The 21132-nt window shown below is 47.9% G+C and overlaps 1 protein-coding gene across 3 annotated transcripts in view; it reads left to right on the top strand.

The window, feature by feature from the left end:
- PCDH1 (protocadherin 1) overlaps positions 1-21132 on the top strand; it is a 285738-nt gene that overhangs the window by 42000 nt on the left and 222606 nt on the right. For all 3 annotated transcript variants that reach the window (XM_078653523.1, XM_078653522.1, XM_078653524.1), the window contains exons 2-3: positions 103-929; positions 4038-6224. In XM_078653523.1, the coding sequence (XP_078509649.1) occupies positions 111-929; positions 4038-6224 (3006 nt within the window). In that variant the 5' untranslated portion in view covers positions 103-110. The remainder of the gene's footprint in view (positions 1-102; positions 930-4037; positions 6225-21132) is intronic.

Consider the following 21132-nt stretch of genomic DNA (forward strand, 5'->3'; position numbering starts at 1 on the left):
TCACAGAGGCCATAAGAAACGGTGCTGCTGTATAAGAGCATTGAATGTGTAGGTGCCCGCGAGGTTTGGCTGCTTCTAACCTGTGTTCTGCCTCTTTTTCAGACTGGTGGATGGCGCCATTGACGCTGATCATGAAGCGGCCGGCTTGGTGTCTCTTCCTTTGCTCCTTCCTGACCTGTCCCCTGCTTGGCTTGGGGACCCCGGTAGTTTACAAAGTGCTGGAGGAACAGCCCCCAAACACCCTCATTGGGAGCTTGACATCAGACTATGGCCTACCCGATACGGGCCACCTCTATAAACTAGAAGTTGGGTCCCCCTACCTGCGCGTGGATGGTAAAACTGGGGATATTTACACAACTGAGACGTCCATTGATCGCGAGAGCTTGCGTGAGTGCCAGAACTTCCACCTGGGGGACTCCTGCTTTCTGGAGTTTGAAGTGTCCATCACAGACCTGATGACCAATGGCGTCCCTCGGCTTTTGGAGGGCCAGATCGAAGTCCTGGACATGAACGACAACACCCCCAACTTTGCTTCTCCTGTGATCACGCTGCATATTCCAGAGAACACCAACATCGGATCACTGTTTTCCATCCAACCAGCAACAGACCGGGACTCTGGCACTAATGGGGTGGACTCATATGAGCTGATTGCTGGCCCAGAAGCCCACGAGCTCTTCGGGCTGCAGGTGGCGGAGGACCAGGATGAGAAGCAGCCGCAGCTGATTGTGATGGGCTACCTGGACCGTGAGCAGCGGGACTCCTATGACCTGACCATCAGAGTCCAAGATGGCGGGAACCCTCCCCGGGCAAGCAGTGCCATGCTGCGCATCACCATCCAGGACATGAACGACAACGGCCCCAAGTTTGAAAGGATGATGTATGAAGCCGAGCTGTCGGAGAACAGCCCAGTTGGACATTCCGTTCTCCAGGTGAGACTTCACACATTTTGGTTTCAATTACATAAAAAGCAGATGCATTGCAAGTTAGTCTGTGGGTGTTTGGCGGGTGGGAATGAAGAAAGAAGGAAGGGAAACGTTAGTTGTCTTGCCAGGTAGCATCCTGTTGGCTGGGAGTTCATAGAAACCAGTCTGGGGACCTCGTCTTCATTTGGACTGTCTCCAGACTAGCACATGTATTAAGTACTACTTTTCAGATGCCTTGTGTGTTGGGATTCACCCATCAAGCAATGATCTTCGCTCCTCTTAGGGTCCTGATATGTTAAAGTGTTCTTCAAAATCTACGTGGTTATTGCACTTATCTGTCCCACAGTTTTGAGAATTGATGATTGTGTGGTTGTCTGTTCCCGTCCTGAGGGTTTTCCATGTTTCTCTTCAGACCTGTTCGGTTACTTACTTCTTTTATCCGAGAGTGAGCATACCTGTTGTTGCTGTCCAGATGCACATGGTTATGTTCTAGTGTCCAACTTAAAGAGGGTTTACTGGGTAGCCTGACACCCCCAGTCCCCCCCCCCTCCTCCCTCCCCGCTGCTTGCTTTTCAAGTACAGACACTCGGACACACTCAGCCTCTCAGGCACAGGTAGACATGCACAGACACACACCAGGAGAGACACGTCTATTTTGCCCGGCTCTGAAGTACCATTTGCACCAACGCCGTTTTCCAGCCCATCTCGTCCTCATCCGCCTAAACTCCTCGCCCTTGCAGTGTTTGTCGTTTACAACATTACGCTTCTTTGGGCAATGTTCCAATGTGTGCGTATCTGATTTGTAATTTGGAATGTCTAACACAGTCCCGCGCCCCTATTAATGCCTTTCACGTCTTTGGTTGGACAGTTATTGAACAAGCGGGCACCTCTGCCAAGCCTTGCTAAAAATACCCACGGGGGCGGGAGCGCTCGTGGCAGGTGTGGCGCTGGCTGGAGGCGGGCGGGGCACTCCGTGCCAGGCAGCTGAGGTGGCAGACGGGCTGGAGGTGACGGCTGTGGTCGGAACAGGTTTGGCTGCTGTGACAGGCAGCCCTTTGAGGCCGTCAACGCGTGCCCTTAGAGTTCGGTTTTCAAGAACCGGTTCATCCACCCGCACCTTGGAAACTTCCCAATCTGGACAGGGTTCCGGTTACAGCGGTGTCTGTGACTGCGCCTCGTGGGACAGTCTGGAAACGTTAACCCTTGAGTCCCCAAATGGTTACATAGCGGCCCTACACTGCGAATTACAGAATAACCTCAGAAATAGCAAAAATAGGAGCCATGATGAAACGTGCGTGCCTGTCCCAGTACGGCAACTCTGCTGTCAAGTGCCAGGACTGTCCCTTTTAAAAGAATAGGATCATGAATGAAAAGTGCCAGCACTCAGCAAGTGTTGGCTTCTCGCCAAGAAGTGCTGGTTTCAACCCACAGCAAGTGGGACATTGATGCTGAGAAGTGCTGCGTTTGTTTCCGTAAAAGTATAACATCTGGAAAACGACATGTCCCTCCTAAAAGAGTGGTACGTCTTGTAGTACCTTCAGAGATTGTTATGGACTCTGCCCAGACCTCCCAGCCTTTTGGAGACATCAGTCAGTCAGTGTATGGTCTCCACCGCTTGCCCATCCGACTCATGGGAAGGAAGCGGCATGCATTCTTTCGAAGGCTCACCTGTTCTATTATTGCTTTTTATTGGTAAAACCGTGAGTAAGGCACTGCATGCGCCGAAGAGTACCTGCTCCGTCGATCCGTGTCGATCAGTGAAGGTGAGTCACGGAGCAGCAGCCGCCACCTTCAATCTCTAAAGGATGATCTTGATTTGGAGATGGCAAACCTTGAGTAAACACACACACAGTGACTAACTGGGCAGCAGTGCTGACTCTCCTGTTCCAAAGGCATGACCCCGGCACAGGAAGAGGAAACACCTCTTGACATGGGTATTGTGCAAATTCTATTTAGTTCTCTTTCTGATTTGTCTCACGTTCTCAATACTGCTCGCAACCATCGCGAATGTGTTGGCAAACCGCTTAGAAGACTTATGGTGGTCTCTGATGGAATCTCTGGTATAGGACAACTTGACTTGCCAAGAGCGGCTTGATGATGCCTCCTAAAGTCTTTACCATTCACAACCTAGTAATCACTCTGGCCAGTTCAGGTGGCTAGCTGGGAACGATAGTCACAGGCTTCTGCTCGCCAGAATCGTGCAATGTCAGTCTTGCCAAAGACAATCCACCTCACAAGGCTTTGTTGTTGCTTGAAGGGCTTGAACTTTCAAGGGCTTCCTTTGAGTGGGACATCCTGAGGAAATATGTAATGAAAGCCCCAATCTGCTATCCCTCCACCAGCCCCAAATCCTCACTCTGTTCTACCAGGACGAAATTCAACTTGCAGGATGCAAAGTAACTCAGTGTAATGGAAGTCTAGTAAGGAGATGTCTTTCATTTCATCCTTTTTGAGTAACTCATTGTAAAGGCAGTCTAGTAAGGAGATGTCTGCCATTTCTTCTTCAACACCTCTCTACCTTCTTATCCGAGCTTACATGGCTCTGCATCCTAAAGTTGTTACCCTGGTTCTGCACTTTTCATGACCCTTCTCTTTATTTATGATGGCCTCGACCTACAAGGCTTACTCTGAGTCCTTTAAATGTCTTAAATTATTGAAACGTTATTTCAATACTGTTAAATTATAGCTCTTGCTGTATGGATTTTCCTGTTCTCTCCTCTCCTGGTAAGTAATATCACTTGGTCCAAGTGCGCTGTATGTGAACATTAAAAAAAAATTGTTTTGCATGAACTGGATTGTGTGGGATGAACTGGATTGTAATTATGTGGGAAATTATGACGCGGAATGACTACTTGTTCCTCTAGTTGCCTTGCCCCCAATGTCTTCATTCCTCACTTCCAGTACCACCACAACAGTTACTCAGTAAAACAAGGCATAGAAAAGAGGCATACGTGGGACACAGTAAAACATGGTTATTTAGGTTTGCTGTAGTGTTCGCTCACAGTGTCACTTAGGCACTGGCATGGAAGTGTAGTTGATGATTCAGCCTGTGTTATGGTTTACTGTTTTTGTTCGTAACACTCACAACTTCCTTTTTATCTCTTTATTTCATAGGTGAAAGCAAACGACTCTGACCAAGGAACCAATGCTGAGATAGAGTACACTTTCCATCAAGCATCCGACACTGTTCGTCGACTGCTGCGACTGGACCGGGGTACCGGCCTGATTACTGTCCAGGGCCCCATCGACCGTGAGGATGTCGGCACCTTGAGGTTCTCCGTTGTGGCAAAGGACAAAGGGCCCAGCCCCAAGCCTGACCGCACACAAGTGACCATCACTATCAAAGACATGAATGACAATAAGCCCGTTATTGAGATCAGGGGCATTGGGTTGGTGACCCATCAAGATGGCATTGCAAACATCTCCGAGGATGTACCTGTGGAGACCGCTGTGGCACTGGTGCAGGTTTCTGATCGCGATGAGGGGGAGAATGCAGCAGTGACCTGCGTGGTGGCAGGCGATGTCCCTTTCCAGCTCAAGCAAGCAAGTGAATTAGGCAGTGATAGCAAGAAGAAGTACTTCCTGCAGACAACCACACCCTTGGACTATGAAGCTGTGAAGGAATACACAATTGAGATTGTGGCAGTGGACTCTGGTAACCCTCCGCTGTCTAGTACCAACTCGCTCAAGGTGCAGGTGGTCGACGTGAATGACAATGCACCCGTCTTCACTCAAAGTGTCATGGAGGTAGCCTTCCCAGAGAACAATTCTCCTGAAGACCTGGTGATGGAGGTCAGTGCGAGTGATGCGGATAGCGGCTCCAATGCGAAACTTGTTTATTCCATCAAGGCAGAACCAACTTCCAAAGGCATTTTTTCCATCAACCCAGAATCGGGTGAGATCAGGGTCAATCCTGTGCTTGACCGTGAGCAAAGAGAGCGCTATGAGTTTCAGGTGGTAGCAGAGGATAAGGGAAGTCCGTCCCTCAAGGGATCCGCCTCAGTGATCATCAATGTAATGGACAGGAATGATAATGACCCTAAGTTCATGCTCAATGGCTACAACTTCTCAGTGATGGAGAACATGCCCCCGTTGAGCCCTGTGGGCATGGTTACTGTCATTGATGCAGACAAAGGTGAGAACGCTCGTGTGCAGCTCTCTGTGGAGCATGACAATGGTGACTTTATCATCAAGAATGGCACAGGCACCATTCTCTCCAGCATCTCCTTTGACCGGGAGCAGCAGAGTACCTACACCTTCCGACTCAAGGCTGTGGATGGGGGTGACCCCCCAAGATCTGCATATGTAGGTGTTACCATCAATGTGCTGGACGAGAATGACAATGCTCCTTTCATCACATGGCCTTCAAATACCTCCTACCAGCACATTGATCCTCTAACCAGCCAAGGCACCCAGGTTCTGAGGGTGCGGGCTGAGGATATTGACACTGGGGTCAACGCCGAGCTCGCTTACAGCATCACTGGGGGCAATCCTTCTGATCTGTTTCACATCTCGCCGGCCACTGGCAACATCTCTTTGGAGAAGGAGATCCTCCGGAAGCATCATGGCCTGCACCGGCTGGTTGTACGTGTGAATGACAAAGGAAAGCCTTCGCGGCACAGCACAGCCCTGGTCCACTTCTACGTAAATGAGACCGTGACAAACATGACCCTTCTAGAAACACTGCTTGGGCACAGCCTCGATACTCCCCTGCACATTGACATCTCTGGTGACCCAGAATATGAGAGCAGCAAGCAACGTGGCAACATTCTTTTCGGAGTTATCGCAGGCATCATTGCTGTTCTTTTGGTGATTGTGGTGGTTGTGCTTGTGCGGTACTGTCGGCAAAAGGAGGCCAAGAGTGGTTACCAGGCAGGCAAGAAGGAGACCAAGGACCTCTATGCGCCCAAACAAGGCAACAAGAACAACAAACACAAGGTAAAGAAAAACAAGTCTCCCAAGCCCCCTAAACCAGTAGAGGAGGACGAAGAGGCGGGGCTTCAGAAGTCACTAAAATTCAACCTGATGAATGACTCTGTCACAGATAGCCCCAGAATACACCTCCCCCTGAACTACCCACCTGGGAGCCCTGATCTTGGTCGTCACTACCGCTCCAACTCTCCCTTGCCCTCCATACAGCTTCAGCCTCAGTCCCCTTCGGCCTCCAAAAAGCACCAGGTAGTGCAAGACTTGCCAGCTGCCAACACCTTTGTTGGCACTGGGGACAACACATCCACTGGCTCTGACCAGTACTCGGATTACAGCTATCGGACCAATCCTCAGAAATACAATCACAAGCAGGTAGGCGACCTCTTCCAGACCACCACAGGTGTGGACCGTACCATTGCGTGGACTAAGGTGTGGTGAGGAGGAAAGGGTCCCTGCCTCTGTCGCAGAGCAATTCAGGGAGGGAGTTCCGAGATATAATGCACTGTGATGTATTTGGTTGTTGAAGGTGAGACAGGGCTAAGTGGCTTAGCCAAAAAAAAGGTGCCCAAGCAATCAGCAGGTGCTAAAAGTCATTTTATAGTCAAATGATATTTTGGGCCAGTTTGAACATCGAAGACACTTTATTCCAACTAACGTAGCTTCATGCACTAAAACATCACTTTATCCCCTTTGCAGTTCCAGGTTACTCTGGAGCGTTTGTGGACACGGTTACTCTTTATGAAGAGGTTTATTAAGTAGAGGGGGGCTTGGGAAGGGGCTCCCCGATATTAAAGAGGTTACAAAGAAGTATTTCATAACTGTTTTCTAGTGTTCATTTGGGTATCAAAAGAAAACGAAGCCTTTTTCTTACTTGAGTAAGACCCCTTGCAGATAATTGTTTGGGACCTGTCAGATCCACCTAGGGTTAATGGTACTCTGAGTCTATCTAAACGTTGCAAGTGGCCCAAGTAAAAACTACTGTTCATGCTCTTTGTGGGCAGTTAGTGTAAAAGAGTTATAACAATGTGAATGACGTGCATGCTACTATGGGCTGTACATGAAGAAACTGAGGATCCTGGGAGAAAGGGAAGGTGTGTAGAGGGGCAGCAAAGCATGAGCTGTTGTGTATGGTAGCAGTCCATCTCCCATCCCTTCCAAGAAGATCTGGCATTGGGTTTGAGCATCAGCTTTCGGTAGTTTCTTGCCTCATGATCTTTTTGAAGAATTAATTGCCATCAGGGACCCCATCCGGGATCCCTGATAAATGTTTTGCTGGCTTGGTCCTTTTTGAGGCACCAAGAGAGGATTGCAGCAGTGAAGAATGAACAGTGGCAAAGATTTCATTGTGTTTCAGCTGTCCAACTGTGCATGCTGAAATGGCAAGTATTTTGCCCTCTCGGTTATTGAGCACAAGACTCGCTGGGCAAGGCCTAAAGGCCACTAGAGGGCTTCGGAATCTGAAAATGTGTTAACGTTGAACTGGTGGCCAAGATGCACTGTAGGGAGTGCTCTGAGGCTTGTCCTGTATTGGCTCACATACCCTCTTATTAGCAGTGCTTTGTTCATTGTCCCACTGTGGATGGCAGGCGGGCACACCACTGTCATTATCAGAAATGAAGATCTTTTCATGGAAAACTCCAGAACAAACTTGGAGGATGAAAACAAGGGTCTCATTCTGGGAATGGGTGGGTGCAGAACATCTCTGTTGGGATCCTTTGGTGCCAGCTGATGTGCCCTGTGCATCTACGCTCAACTAGGTGGTTGCACTGCATCTGTCTGACGTTCATATCCGCGAAGGAGGTAGTACTCTTTGGAAGGCTGCAAGTAAAGAAAGATTTAGAGGGTTGGGCAAAGCTCTGTTTCCCTTTCAATCGCCTTCCGCAGAAAGACTGTGACGTGGATCCTGAAAGAGTCCCTCCAGATGACTACCAGGGCCTGTATCTTGGGTACAATACTCGCTGTGTGCTAGTGTGGCCTCTTTCAGAGATTTCCTTCGTAAATCTCTTATAAAGTAGACACATGTGTGGTGTTTCTAAGAAATAGCCCTGGTCAAAGCTGACGTTCTACTGGGAGCCTCTCGTTCCTGTAAACAAACAGATACTCACCCCATTCCCTCCAGGTAAAAGTGTTAAAGGATGTCCGTAGGCCGGGGGAGGGTCGTAAGCCTCATCTCCCCCTCACCCCTAATATGCCATCCGTATAATCTGGTGCTCTCATTGCTCCACAACAAATGACCATGAGCCTTCGCTGGTGACCCTGCATGCGCCTGGCAGCCTCGCCTGTTGAGCTCTGGGCCTTCGATGGAACCTTGGCCTCAGTAAGAACTCTGGCTCGCCAGTCGAGTTTGAGATCTTATTATGCCCACCGTGCCCAGGCATTAATAGCTGGTGCTGATCGGGGCCGGACTGGGAACCGAAACCGGCCCTGGCAAACTGCTCGGCCGGCCCCCCTAGGGGGTAGAGTGGGGTGCGGCCGAGCTGTTTGATAGGGCCAGGTTCAGCAGATTTTGTTACAGGGGGGTCTGATATTGCTGGCCCCCTGTAACAAAAACAGCCCCCCAGGGACCTAAAACCGGTCCCCACCCTGGCGGCCCATCGGGGAAATGCCCGTTGCCCACTACGGCCAGTCCGGCCCTGGTGCTGATCACTGAATCATAGTCATTCTCGCTATTGAATGAAGTCAAAGAGAGTGACGTGTACCAGAAGGCGGAGTATCGCCTCCCTTGAGCCTGGGAGAGATGGTCTCCTTGACTGGTGGGCAGTCGCCCGCCTTTCTGCAGGTGTTTGTTGGGCTGCGGAATTCCGGAGTTCTTTCTGGAGGCCAGGCCGGCTACTGGTGTCTTCACGATTCCTTCCACCCCTCAGACTGGGGTCAGCGTCTTCAACAATGGCGCCCAATCACCAGTCTCCCGGTCCAGCTCCCCTGCCATTGTTGCTGCTTCGAGGAGAAGAAGCAAAAAAATGCCATTCATTGTTCCACATTGAGAATGCAATTTCCTGCCTTAATACAGCTGGTCTCGCAGCGCAGTGTATTTTTAACCTTTTGTCTCTCAACAATGGGAACGGAACCGTGCATAACACTCTGAGGCGAAGTGGGGGCGGGAAGGGGGTGGGGGCTGCTCCTTATGGGTGACTGCCTCCCACACTGGCCCTCCCCATGTGATGCGTTTCCCAGAAGGATGCTGCATTGCGCTGGGGTTATGAATAACAGTTAACCCTTTTGTTTATTTTTGAGAGGGCAATGGGCAGTTGTTTGGGGGGGTCTCCTCTTATGGGGGTGTAGTCGGTACTGTTCTACTAAGTGTTTTTATTTTTGGGGTTGCAAGAGGTGTGGAAGGTATTGTAAGCCGGTGTACAACTCGGAGTTGCAAAAAATAATTCTGCTTTGGTGCTTTCTCATACTACTTGCGCGAAGGAGCTCTTCAAATACTTCTTGAGTGGGGCAGTGACGTATTGAATTAGTGGATGGAGTATAAACCTCTAATTGTAGTTCTATGCTGTGCCTTTCTACGAGTTCTGCACATTTGTGTCGAGGCATTGCTCAGCATTTAGGTAAATAGACACTTTATCCATGTTTCAGGGCTCTTTAATATGCAGATGTATGTGGTGCGGACACTTTCTTCCTATTCAGTGTTTGCCCCTCAGATAAGGACATTGAAATGGGGAATGATGCTTAATCTCCTGTAACATTTTGTGCCTAAACAATGCGGGGCTCCTGTGGCCTTGATTGTATTAAATGTAGAGAAGTTAATTACTTGCCAAAAATCCCCCTTTGTGTGTAGGGTCATGAGAGCAACGCAGGGAGTCCTTCATACAAAACCCAGTGCCTTAAAGAATGGAGCTTTGAACTGCGAACTACCAAATTAACAATGATCCCTACTTAACTCTGCCAGCCCCACTCTGTCTCCCTTTTTGTCCTTCTGACCTGCCTTATCCAGATCTACCGCCTGTGTTTTTTTTCTCCATTTTGACAGCAGGTGCCTGCGCCACTAGTGTCTAATGGAATTCTTGTGTGCCTTTCTCTCACATCCCTCTGCAGCTTCCATCTTCCCTTCCCCAGCTCTGCAAGGACTCTTTTCTCTGTAGCCTTCCCCGTTGCAATGCTTGCTTCCTTTCCTTTAAGGGATTACAGTATCCCCCCCCCCCCCCCTTTCTTGCTTTAGCTCTGGTCTATGCAAAGTGACATCTTTCCCTCTGCCCTTATGCGACTGGTGCTTTAAAAACACTCGCCATGTTGCTATCCCTGGACTTTGCGTAATCCTGCTTTAGCACTGTGGAGAGATGTGACCTCCGATAACCTGGCACAATAATCTGAATGAGTCTCCTCCTTTGGCATAAATAGATCACTTCCCCCACTAACTCCTACCTCTACTGCCTATGAAGGACCGAACTTCATCCATGACCAAAATAAAGCCCAACATTCAATATTTATTTTTTAAAGTAAACCTTTATGTTTATTTATTTTCTAAGAGCAAAACGTGTTGATTTGTTTGCTTTTGTAAATATGTTGCTGCTGTGCTGCATAGTTATTGTGTACATATTTTTTTCAATAAAATATAAAGTGTTTTAATAAACCTATTTCCCCATTACTTCATATATGTGGTACCTTTTTATTTATTCTTTTGTTTTAACTTTGCCGGTGTACCCTTACCTACCCTGTCAAAGTTATGGAGTGGGAGAAATACACAAAGTAATCAAGTGAGTATGGGAAGGAAGCAGGCACGTTTTCATAAGGGTGGCATTTTGGCTAGAATCCCGCTGGAAGGGACACCACTTGAGGGTTTCTACTGTTGTGTGTTATCAACAGTCTCCAACCTTCCACCTCCCCCCCCCCCTCACCCCCCCCACCAAATAAATTGACATGAGAGGTTTCCTGGGTATTAAAAACTTTGTTTTCTGATCACGAAGCACATTTTTTAAATCCCATTCTCGTTACTTGAACAATTTCTATTGTCCTGGATAAATTACTGTATCTCCCTCTACTAAGCTTTTCTTCTCATTTGCGAAACTGAGAAAAACGCCAGTGCAATACTCATATTTATTTTTAAATTGTGGGCCGCCTTCATAGCAAGAAGATATTTGTGATACTTGCTCCCCAAATCAGACTAAAGGGGGCGGGGGTGGGGGGGTCTCTATCTTACGTCTTTGCACGTTAAGTAAGCAGACATTAATCATATCCATTGCCTTGCTTCGTGCCACTTGCCCCTGCTGTGCGCATCTCTACAGTTCCCTTGGGACCAGTTTAAGATGGCCGCCAGGCAGACGGCATTCTGTCAGTACCCAGTGACAGGCCTGCCAACTGCACGTGCAGAGCAATGTCTTTTATTGTGTCCTATTGAACGCGGTCATCTGAATCAGTTGCTATTTTCACTGGATGTCTGAAACTATTTCTGGACTGGCTGGTCACTCCTCCCAGAGAGTTTCATCGAATCACCGAGCCCTTCATGTTTGTGGCTTTTATTATAAGTGAAATGAAGTGAGAGCAAGCAGAGGCACTGATGCAGATAAAATGTATAATTTTGTCCTACAATCTAGCATGAATTAAAAGATTAAAATGTAATTTGTCTTTGCTATGTATGCTTTTTCAGTTTGGTCTGGACGAAAGATAGCTTTAGTTATCACCTTAGCCTTGTTTAATAAAATCCTAAATAAAAGATGAATACATAAACATAACTAGAAGGGCACTGGGCAGCTTTCTTCATCCACTGCTCTGTTTAATTTCCATTCACATTTTCCTTACCCGACCACAACGTGTAGAGCATAAGACAGTGGACCAGCCCACTTCAGACGCTGCCTCTCTTGCACTGTGTGTGATGGTATTTTGTGCTCTTCGGTGCCAAGGTTGATGTTCATTTTCCTGGCCCTATTGATACTTTGGAAACTTATCCTAGATGTGTCGAGAACACTCGCAGATACCTCTCCTCTTACTTGGTCTGGCCTGACAGTGCGATACATGCAAACATATTGTTTAGCTCCACTCAGGATTATTACCCTCTCACCACGTGCCATTGGCTGTTTGGTTTATCATTACCACTCCTATAGAGTGCTTGCATTGCCATGCATGAGGAGTTCTTTTACATTTCAAAAGTGCATTGAATCATTTAATTCTTTATCTTATAGATGCTCTGTAGACACAATCTTTATTTTTTATTTTTATTTTATTTTACAGATGCAGGCTTTTTTAAGTTCCACAGTAAAGGACTCAAAATGCAAAGCAACCTTTTGACTCTGTTAGAGCTTGTTAGAGACAGTTTGAGTGAAATTCAGATTGTAGAATATTCAGGTGTGCTCAACTTCTGAATCCAGGGGAAATATATAGAGGCACTCTTGCAAGACAGTTTTTGTGGGACATTAATGGTGGGTTTCTTAACTTGTTTATCCAGTTTTGTTCCTAATATTGTATTTTGAAGTTTTTTGTATAATTTTAAAAGCTGGGGGAGTGTTCCCCCATTATACCTAAATGTTTATAATTTCCAAATTGTGGAGTATGTTGAGGTGGTGTCCACATTCCTGCAGAGTCTGCATCACCAGATGCAAGTACTGACATTTTCCCGGCACATTGTTGATGCTCAGAAAGGCAGTGTTTTTGTCACTCTTCTATTTGCATTATTCATGGCATTCTGCCCTAGTTGGCGGTCCCCTTCCCGGGGGAGAGATAAATTACCTGGTAACAAAGGGAGATGGTCTGAGGCAATCGACGCACTAATCGTTGATCTCAGGATGGATTATTGTTTAATAGACTGTGGCTCCCTCGAGTGAGTCTTGCAGAATCAGGAAGTCGTCCGCAGTGTCTGCGAGGCTGCGAGAGGGTTGCACCCATCCTTGTAGATGGGGTCGTTGCTGGTGGGATATACACCTGCATTCCAGGTCTCCCCATCTGCTAAGCTGCCCCAAGTAAGGTAGAAATGCTAAAGACCAAGCCAATGGAGCTCCTTAAAGTAGCCTGGTGCCCCTATGACCTTCTCCCTTTGACCCAGAGCAAAAGAGAAAGTCTGAAAGTCTGATGATGATAAACCAGTCCTAGTACAGGGGCATAGCATAGCCCCCCCGGCAGCTTTTGCAGCACAAGCGGGGGTGGGATGGAGGCAATCTTCGTGGGGGCTCCCAATCCATCAAGAGGCCCCCATTCAGCCCAAAGTCAATGAATACATTTGAGATATGGGAGGCTTGAGAGGCCCACCACACATTTTTCAGAAGAGGCCCATCAATTTGCTTTACACCACTGTCTTGGGCCCCACAACGGAGTGGCAGTGGCAACCACCTGCAAACTCCAGCACAAACTAAGCACTGTGTACACTCTTAAGTCCTCACACCCCTGACATTTCTATCAAAGTGCACAGATTTGACTGAGTAAATGCCGTTTAATGCTTACAAGGGGTCCTACCGCTAGGCCTTCGTTACATCTTTTATATAAATGAGTTTAGGGGTTGATGATCCATATATCCATCCATATATCCATCCTTCTTGCCTACCTCACTTCTATTCTGAATACTGACCTTTCATATCCGACTTACCAATTCTTTCTCAGCACTGTTGCTCCGATGCGATTCCGCCTGAAGGAATCCTTAAGCCAAATGGATGGTCCGCCTGGTGCCCAAGCCTTGACACCACTCCATCATGCGAATGAGGCGCAGGAGGCATGAGGGGGAGAAAGATACATGTGTCTCACAAGCCAGCTGCACACCAGTTCCATAGAAAAGGTCTGGTTCTCTGTCCTTCACCGCATGTCGTTGGCCTCTAAATCGGATGCCGGCAAAGAACTTGTGTACTTGTCCAGCTCGCGTGTGTCCCTTCTCAGAAAGGATGAGTCTTTGTTTTCATTTCAGTTGGCTCAAAGTGCTGATGTACTTGCTTTGAAGTCAAGGCGGATTGGCTCAGCCTTTCATCATTCCCAAGTTTATAAGCAGAGCACGGCTGAGTTTGGCAATAATGACTTCTGTTATTTTGATGAGATAAAATAACACAGCTGTTGGTGCCAGATATAAAATGTGAGCAGTTGATTAGGAAGCCCGCATTCTGTTCTCAAGAGTGGTTTCTGAAATGTACCCTGTGGGGTGTTGGTGACACCTTCCATCAGTCACAAAGGATAGGACCTCCTCCATTCTCTGAGGCCCTGCGGTCTTCTTTCAGCAGATGGCTATGTGAGAAAGCAGGATTGATAGCCAACCGGGGTTAAGACCGTTTCTCGGAGTTGGTGTTCGTGGAGGACAATTAATTGATTGTTAATTCACCTTAAAACATTCGCTTTCTGTGGCAATACGAACTTTCCCCACAGTGAATACCAATATGTATTCAACCAGGTCGAGGGCCATTTTGGCACCTACTAGCCTAATTGCGCTCTTTGCTGAGACGGCCAGCAGGACTCCTGCAGTGGAGGGCGAGGGGTTGTTTGTCCAGAGGAGAAGTGTCTTGCTGTTCACATACTCTGAAACTTAACACAAACCTGCTCTCAAAATTTGAACTCCCTACACCCACAAATAAGGGCGCCAACTCTTTCTCAGAATCCAGTGCCACCCCTCAACTGGCCAGGGCTTTTGACAAATGACCCTCGATAGGAAAGGGGCCAGCCTTTCTTCATTGAATGATGGAGGAACTAGGTGCCCTCAAATGCCACTCCTGTGATTGTTATCCAAGGGCAAGGTTGCTGCACACGGGCAGTGAGGTGGTGAACGTCGACCTAGCCTTCCTGTCTAGGATAACAATCCGCAGCAAGGCATCACTCGGTTGAACTCCGGTTTCCTGAGCCTTCTGACTGTGAACTCTGGTTAGGCCCAACTCCCGGCCATGTGTCTCCATGGGTACCCATTGACAACACGCGCGTGCTGCACGAGTATCGTCGGGGTCAGTTCTGATAACGCTGCCGACATCCTGTTTTGCTCTGTGAAGCGCTGAGACTAGACCGTGAATCCTCCTTACTCACAGAGCGCCGCCATGTGCAAAGTAGCCGTCCAAAGTACATGGTGCTGGCGGCACTGCTCAAGTGCGGTACTCCTCTGCTCCTGGGGGAACCGCACACTTTTTTTAACATGAAAAGATTTGTTCGGTGCTCCTTTTCTTCTAGATGCCGCTGTGAAATTCTGCATATAAAGGTTACTCGGCAGTTCTTGCCGAATGGTTGGGGTCAGCATTTCTCGGTGAGTGATTGCAGGGCTGAAGCTGCGCTTCCGGCTCTGCTGAGATTTACAGTGATGAGGAAGGTTTGTTATTTGTGAGGGTCAGCATCTCTAGCTGGGAGGGGGGCGGGCTGCACAGCCCTGCGTCCAGTGCCCGCGGCTCACAATAAGATACAGCGTCTCACTTTTCAAACCGTAGGTCTTCGTGCCCTCCTCTTCCTGTAAATCCGATGCGTTTTATTGTGGAGAAAAAAATACAGAATAGCGCAGGAAATCTCGATTGAGCCACTGACCCATAAACCCTTGCGCCCAAGACAAACTCCTAAACCAGTTTCCAGACTGTCCCATACCAGCCCTCGGAATGGAGACCGGCGGTGCAGCCAGCTGACCTCCACACTTGAAAAACAGACAAGAAGTCTGCACTGCTGGCAAAGTAGTGAGCACACCGCACTCACAAAATAATTCACACGTGTTAGTGGCCGGTTAAGTCCTGGCCTGCGTGGTGCCTGTTCATTAGTTCTAGCCAATCAAATAGGCCAGGCTTTCCTAGATTTCAGACTCCCACCTGTTTGAGCACAGTCTCCTCAGCCATTCTGTGAGTATGAACATATTTGATACTGGGTGCTATTTCGTGTGTCTGCTTGGCAAACCTTGAAAACAATCTGGCTGGCACGAGTTCATCCACGCAATCCCTTTGCTCAGAGTTTAGTTTAGAAAAGCTGTTGGGGTTCATCATTCAATATTCACCCACTAATAATAACGATGCATTTAACGACTTAACAAAACTAGGGGTGGGCGTAGTTTGTAAAGTAGCGCTACGCGTAGCTACGCAAAGTGCACGAGCACAACGCGTAGCACTACGCGAACTGCGTGGTAGCATGTTCGCACTGTGCAAGATGTACTTTTCAATGATTGTACAGTGCGGACATGCATCCGGCACTGTGCAATCATTGTAAACGCCATCTTGCACAGTGTGAGATGTACTTTTCTGACGCTCGAGTAGATTTTTACTCGAGCTGCAGCTTTCTCAACGCGGACTGGTAGTTTCTGGTCGCGAGCAAACACGACCACTCGTAATGAGAAACCTGACCTCCCCGCGTTGAGAATCTCGCCGGGAGGTTTATTTTCCATGCTCGCAATCGGCAACTTGATGTTGCTGATCGCAAACAAGGAAAAAGTCTTGCAAGGATGTCAGTTTGCTTGCTCGCAGTTGCAAACTTGACGTTGAGGACCGCAAGCAAGCAAAAAATGACCCCTGCACTACGCTACACATGTTTGCAATATGCAACCTGCAGTACGCGTAGTGGCGCAAACTACGCGAGCGTAGCATAGTGCTTTGCCCAGGGTTAAACAACACAAGTCTACAGCTCTGCCTTGTGTTACGGTTAAAAAAGTAAGTGTTGCATATTAAAGTACCTTGGAGGAACTAGGACAGAATCCACCCCACTGATCTATCATGAGGAGTAGTAAGAGACTGTTGTATGAGCCAATTCTTATTTTTTTTTTTTCATTTCCCTGTCAAACGTGGAAAGATTTTAAAAGTTGGACACTTAATACCAGTTCAAAAATTCATATTTATTGGACTAACTAACTAAATGAAAAGATGGTAGCATGTATATGCAGTTAGATTTATGTCTTCCTGTTAAAACACACTGTTAGTCCCAGTACAGACTTATTTCAAAGGGGATTGGTTAACTGGGAAAATGTAAGATTTCCTGAGATGCGCGTGTTATGAAAGAGCCGTTACTAAATCTGCCCAAACTCTACCAGCTTTTCAGGGGTATGCTCCTGTTCAAAGTTCCCAAATGCACTTTTCAACCTTGTTCTCCGGCATTGTTATTTTAATTGTATTTGTAGAGCTCATGACCACCCGGGATGGCATCCTGGCGCTGATGCAGGAGCAGTCTGAGCCAAGCCTAGATCTGGCATACTTGAAGATCCATGCCTTTTGGCTTTTTTGAAATTCATGTACATATGAAGTGGCACTGATGCACAGGGTCAGGTGATTCCATTATTTAGAATCAAGGTAGGAGAAAGCACGACTGCCAGTTCTGGTTCTGCAGATGCAGGGAATGTGTGCAAGTAGGTGTCTGGCTGAGCAGAGGAGTCTGGTAGGTTTGCTTTGTGAAAGTTGGTGGTTGTGTTGAGACACGAGGGGCCTGTGTTGTTTAAGACTTTGAACGTGTGTGTAATAAGTATGAAAAGTGCTTGTTCGTGGATACGGAATCAGTGGAGTTCTTTGAGGTGCGGGATGGGTGGTTGAGGGTGAGCCCTAGTGCTGAGTTTATATGGTCTGGATTTACCTAGTCAGTTAATTGTTGATTCCGGCATAAAGGTTGTTTCTGTAGTTCAATCCACTAGTGAGGATGGATAGGGTTATGGTTTGGCAGGTGTTGTTTGGGAGCCACTTGAAGATCTTCTTTAGCTTCTTTGATGGATGGAAGAAAGAAGCGAAGATTGCATTTAGTTGGCTGGTCATGGTGAGCTGATTTTCGATGACTATACCAAGGTTCTTGACATTTTTTTGCAGGAAGGCCATGAGTCCCAAGTTCCAGAGGCCACCAGGTGTAGTCCTACAGCAAGGTGGGCCTGCTGTAGTTCAGTGTATAGTTTGAGACCGTTGGTTTTCAGCCATCCAGAAACTTCTGTCATTCAGGCAAAGAAGGTGGTCCGGTATTAGGCATTTGTTGGAGAGGGAATTTGTGAGCTGGGTGTCATCAGAATATAAGATATTGATTCTGTGGGCATGGATGAGGCTGGCGAGAGTGGTCCTGTAGTTCTGAGTGATGACCCAGGAGGGACTTCGCAGTTGATGTTCTGGGCGGTTGAGCAGAAAGGGCCAAGCTGCCCGACAGGCTGCAGCCTGACAGAAAGGAGCATATCCAGCAATGTGCTAGTCCTTGGATGCCGGCTTTGTGTACTCTTTGGGTGAGGATGGGAGTGTGAGTTGGTGTCAGAAGCCACAGAAACCTCCAGAAGGATGGGCGCCGTGGTGTCTCCTTTGTGAACAATTATTCGGATGCCCTCTGTGGCTGTGAAGATTTCTGTTTCCATCCTGTGGTTGTACCTATATCTGGTTTGAGCAGTGTTGAAGAGATCATTTTCGTTTAGGATTGTGGCTATGTGTTTGTTCATGATCCTATCCAGGACTTTTGCTGGGTATGGTAGCAGGTTGATTGGTCAATAGTTGCATAGCATTGTCTGGAGTACTATGGCATGTTTCCAGGTGCCCATGTAAGTGTCTAGGGTGAAGGAAGGATTCAGGATCTGGGTAAGTGCTGTGCTGATGGGAGTCAAGTCCTTTGAAGAAGTTATGATACAGGGGCCTGCAGGAGCTCTGGAATGGATGGACTGCATGGTGGTCGCTGTTTCCTCAGTGGTGAGGGTCAGCCCTGTTCCTTATGTGTTGGTTAAGATGTGCAGGAGTGCTGCGAGGACTGAGGGGGTCTGGTTGCAGTTCTAAGTTGTCATGGATGCTGGTGATCTTGTTGTTGAAGAAATGGGATAGCTTAGCACAGAGGTGATGCTGGTGGGACTGGCTGCTGGGGAGGTGTGATCTTTATCCATGATGAAGATTTCTTTTGCATTTGATGCTGCCATCAATGCAATGTAAGAGCATCGAGCTTTTTGATGGCTTAGATCAACTGGTGGTAGCATTTGAGTGGATTTGTATGTGCTTCTGCCCATGTCATCTTGGCTACGACTCCATCTATGCTTAAATCGCTTGCAGTGGTGCTTGGTCATCCTGAGCTCTCGCATGTGCCAGTTGGTTAAAGGTCTGGTTCCAGGCATTGAAGATGGAGTCTGGGAGGCTTTTGGGGTGTGGAGGATTATTTTCTAGGAGTTCAGAAGACCAGGATGCTTTTGAGATCTCTTTTCCATTCTCGACATGCTGGTCTGGAGGTGATGTTTCTGCAGTGGTGTGGGATGGGAATGCTGAAGTTGATAAGTTCATGATCGAACCAGGTGATTGGTGTGCCCTTGTCTACAGTGATGTCATTGAAGCTGCCGAATATGGGGTCCATCAGGTGACTGGCGGACTGTGTGTGCCTTTCTACACCTTCAAGGAAGCCGACGTTGGATAATTCCTCGAGGAGGGAGGTTGTGTTGGATCGGTGTGATCTTCTAGGTGGAAGTGTAGGTCTCCAATTAAGATGAATGTGCTGGAATCGAGGTTGAGGGGTGCAATGGACTCAGTGATGATTCCGACAACATTGGTACATGGCCCTGGTGGGTGATGAATAAGGGTGCCTCTCAAGGTGTGTTTGGTGGTAATGTGGAGATTGAGGGACCAGTTGCAGGGGGTTGTTTCTGAGGCGATGGTGGTGCAGGTTGCTCCCTTGAAGATGATGGTGATTCTGCCTCTAGGATTTGTGTGGTCTTTCCTCTCTGGCAATCTTGTTTCCATTGGAGCATCCTTGGAAACTTGCCATCCATGTGGTGCCCTTGGGAGTCTGTGATACAGGGTTGCGTTGATCTGAAGTGTAAGCAGGTGCGGTGGCTCAAGGGCTCAATGTTGTTGGTGGCCATTGCACTGCCAAATGGGCGATAGGGGACATTTTCTAAGTTTGCAATATTACTTGTGGAACCCTTGCTAAGCCAATGGGAGTGGATGGGTTCCCCCCCAAAATACTACGTCTTCTTCCGGTCCTGTATCTCAGGACCTGTTGCACTATACTTGCGCTGTCAGTTTGCGTATAGCAAGGCCAAGCAACCTGCCGGCGATCAGTCATTCCAGAGGAGAGTGAATTCAGAAGCCAAGTGAGAAACTCCACAGTGCAGCAATCTATTGTAGGAAGCGGGAAGAAATGGCGGCGGCACAGCACAGGTGGCAGTGGAGGGATGCTTTTAACTTTTATTTAATGCAGGAGCGCCGTCTGTTCGTGCCCAGAGCTCCGGGACTGGACGTCTGGGCGGCTGGAGGTGCCTCCTTGGTATGCACGGCACAGGAGCTGGAGAGAAGGCAGCAGGGGTGATTGGCACCTTTGTGAGGCCGCCGGGGATGTTTGTTATTCCAAGGCTGAAGCCGAGGTGCTTGAGGGAGTGGCATATTGCCGGCCTCCCACAAAAAAGGAGAAATGAAAGAAATTAAGCTCCTGTCGATTTCAAAGCAGATTATACGTTGAAGCCATTTTTTTGTTTAAGGTAAAATTATGTGCTTATGAGATTCACAATTTCTGTGCATACGCCATCTCTGCCTCTTTCTTGTAGAGAGTACAACTCGATTACAAACAGACAATTCTGTGTGTAATGCAGTTGTTTTGCCCATCTATATAGCACACCACATAAACTGAATAGTCTCTCGCTGTGCGTCTGCCAGATGGTGTTATTACCTGTCTCAGAAGTGCTCTGTTTGTCGACCTCTAAATGACCTGCATGTGGTGTCACTGCTGATCCACCCGATTCTCTAGTGTCAGTTTTTCGAAGAAGGATATCTGATATTTGGGTTTAATTTTTAATATTTAGAAAGCTTATCATGGGTGTTTGCCTGCTTTTTATTTATCTCACACGCGTAACGCCACTGACACACGCGACGCCACTGACACACGCGACGCCACTGACACACGCGACGCCACTGACACACGCGGCGCCACTGACACACGCGACGCCACTGGCACGCGCGACGCCACTGGCACGCGCGACGCCACTGGCACGCGCGACGCCACTGGCACGCGCGACGCCACTGGCACGCGCGACGCCACTGGCACACTGTGGGTGCCGATTGGGAGTGCCGATTGGGAGTGCCGATTGGGAGTGCCGATTGGGAGTGCCGATTGGGAGTGCCGATTGGGAGTGCCGATTGGGAGTGCATATTCAGAGAACTCGGCAGCATCACCAACATTGCAATGCAATAGGTCTCCTTTTAACGCAAATTGGAGCTTTAGGCCTTGTAAATGGAAAAACCTTTTATTTATGTTCCAAAAACAACAATGCAAAAAAAAGGGCATTCTCATTTACAATGGTAATAGTTCTGACTTGCGATATTGCGAGACCTATTGCATTTTCAATGCTTGTTATTTATCTTTGTCTACTCATTTCCACTTTTGATAAAATTCTTTTATGTAAATTTCGGTAGCCTCACCATATTGCTCACCTTTGCAACTAATCAGTAGGAGCCTTCCAAAATAAGAACATAAAGTTTTGCAGCGTGAATCTTTCTGGATTCAC

Source organism: Lissotriton helveticus, chromosome 7, assembly GCF_964261635.1.
Source record: "Lissotriton helveticus chromosome 7, aLisHel1.1, whole genome shotgun sequence".
Taxonomy (NCBI): Eukaryota; Metazoa; Chordata; class Amphibia; order Caudata; family Salamandridae; genus Lissotriton; species Lissotriton helveticus.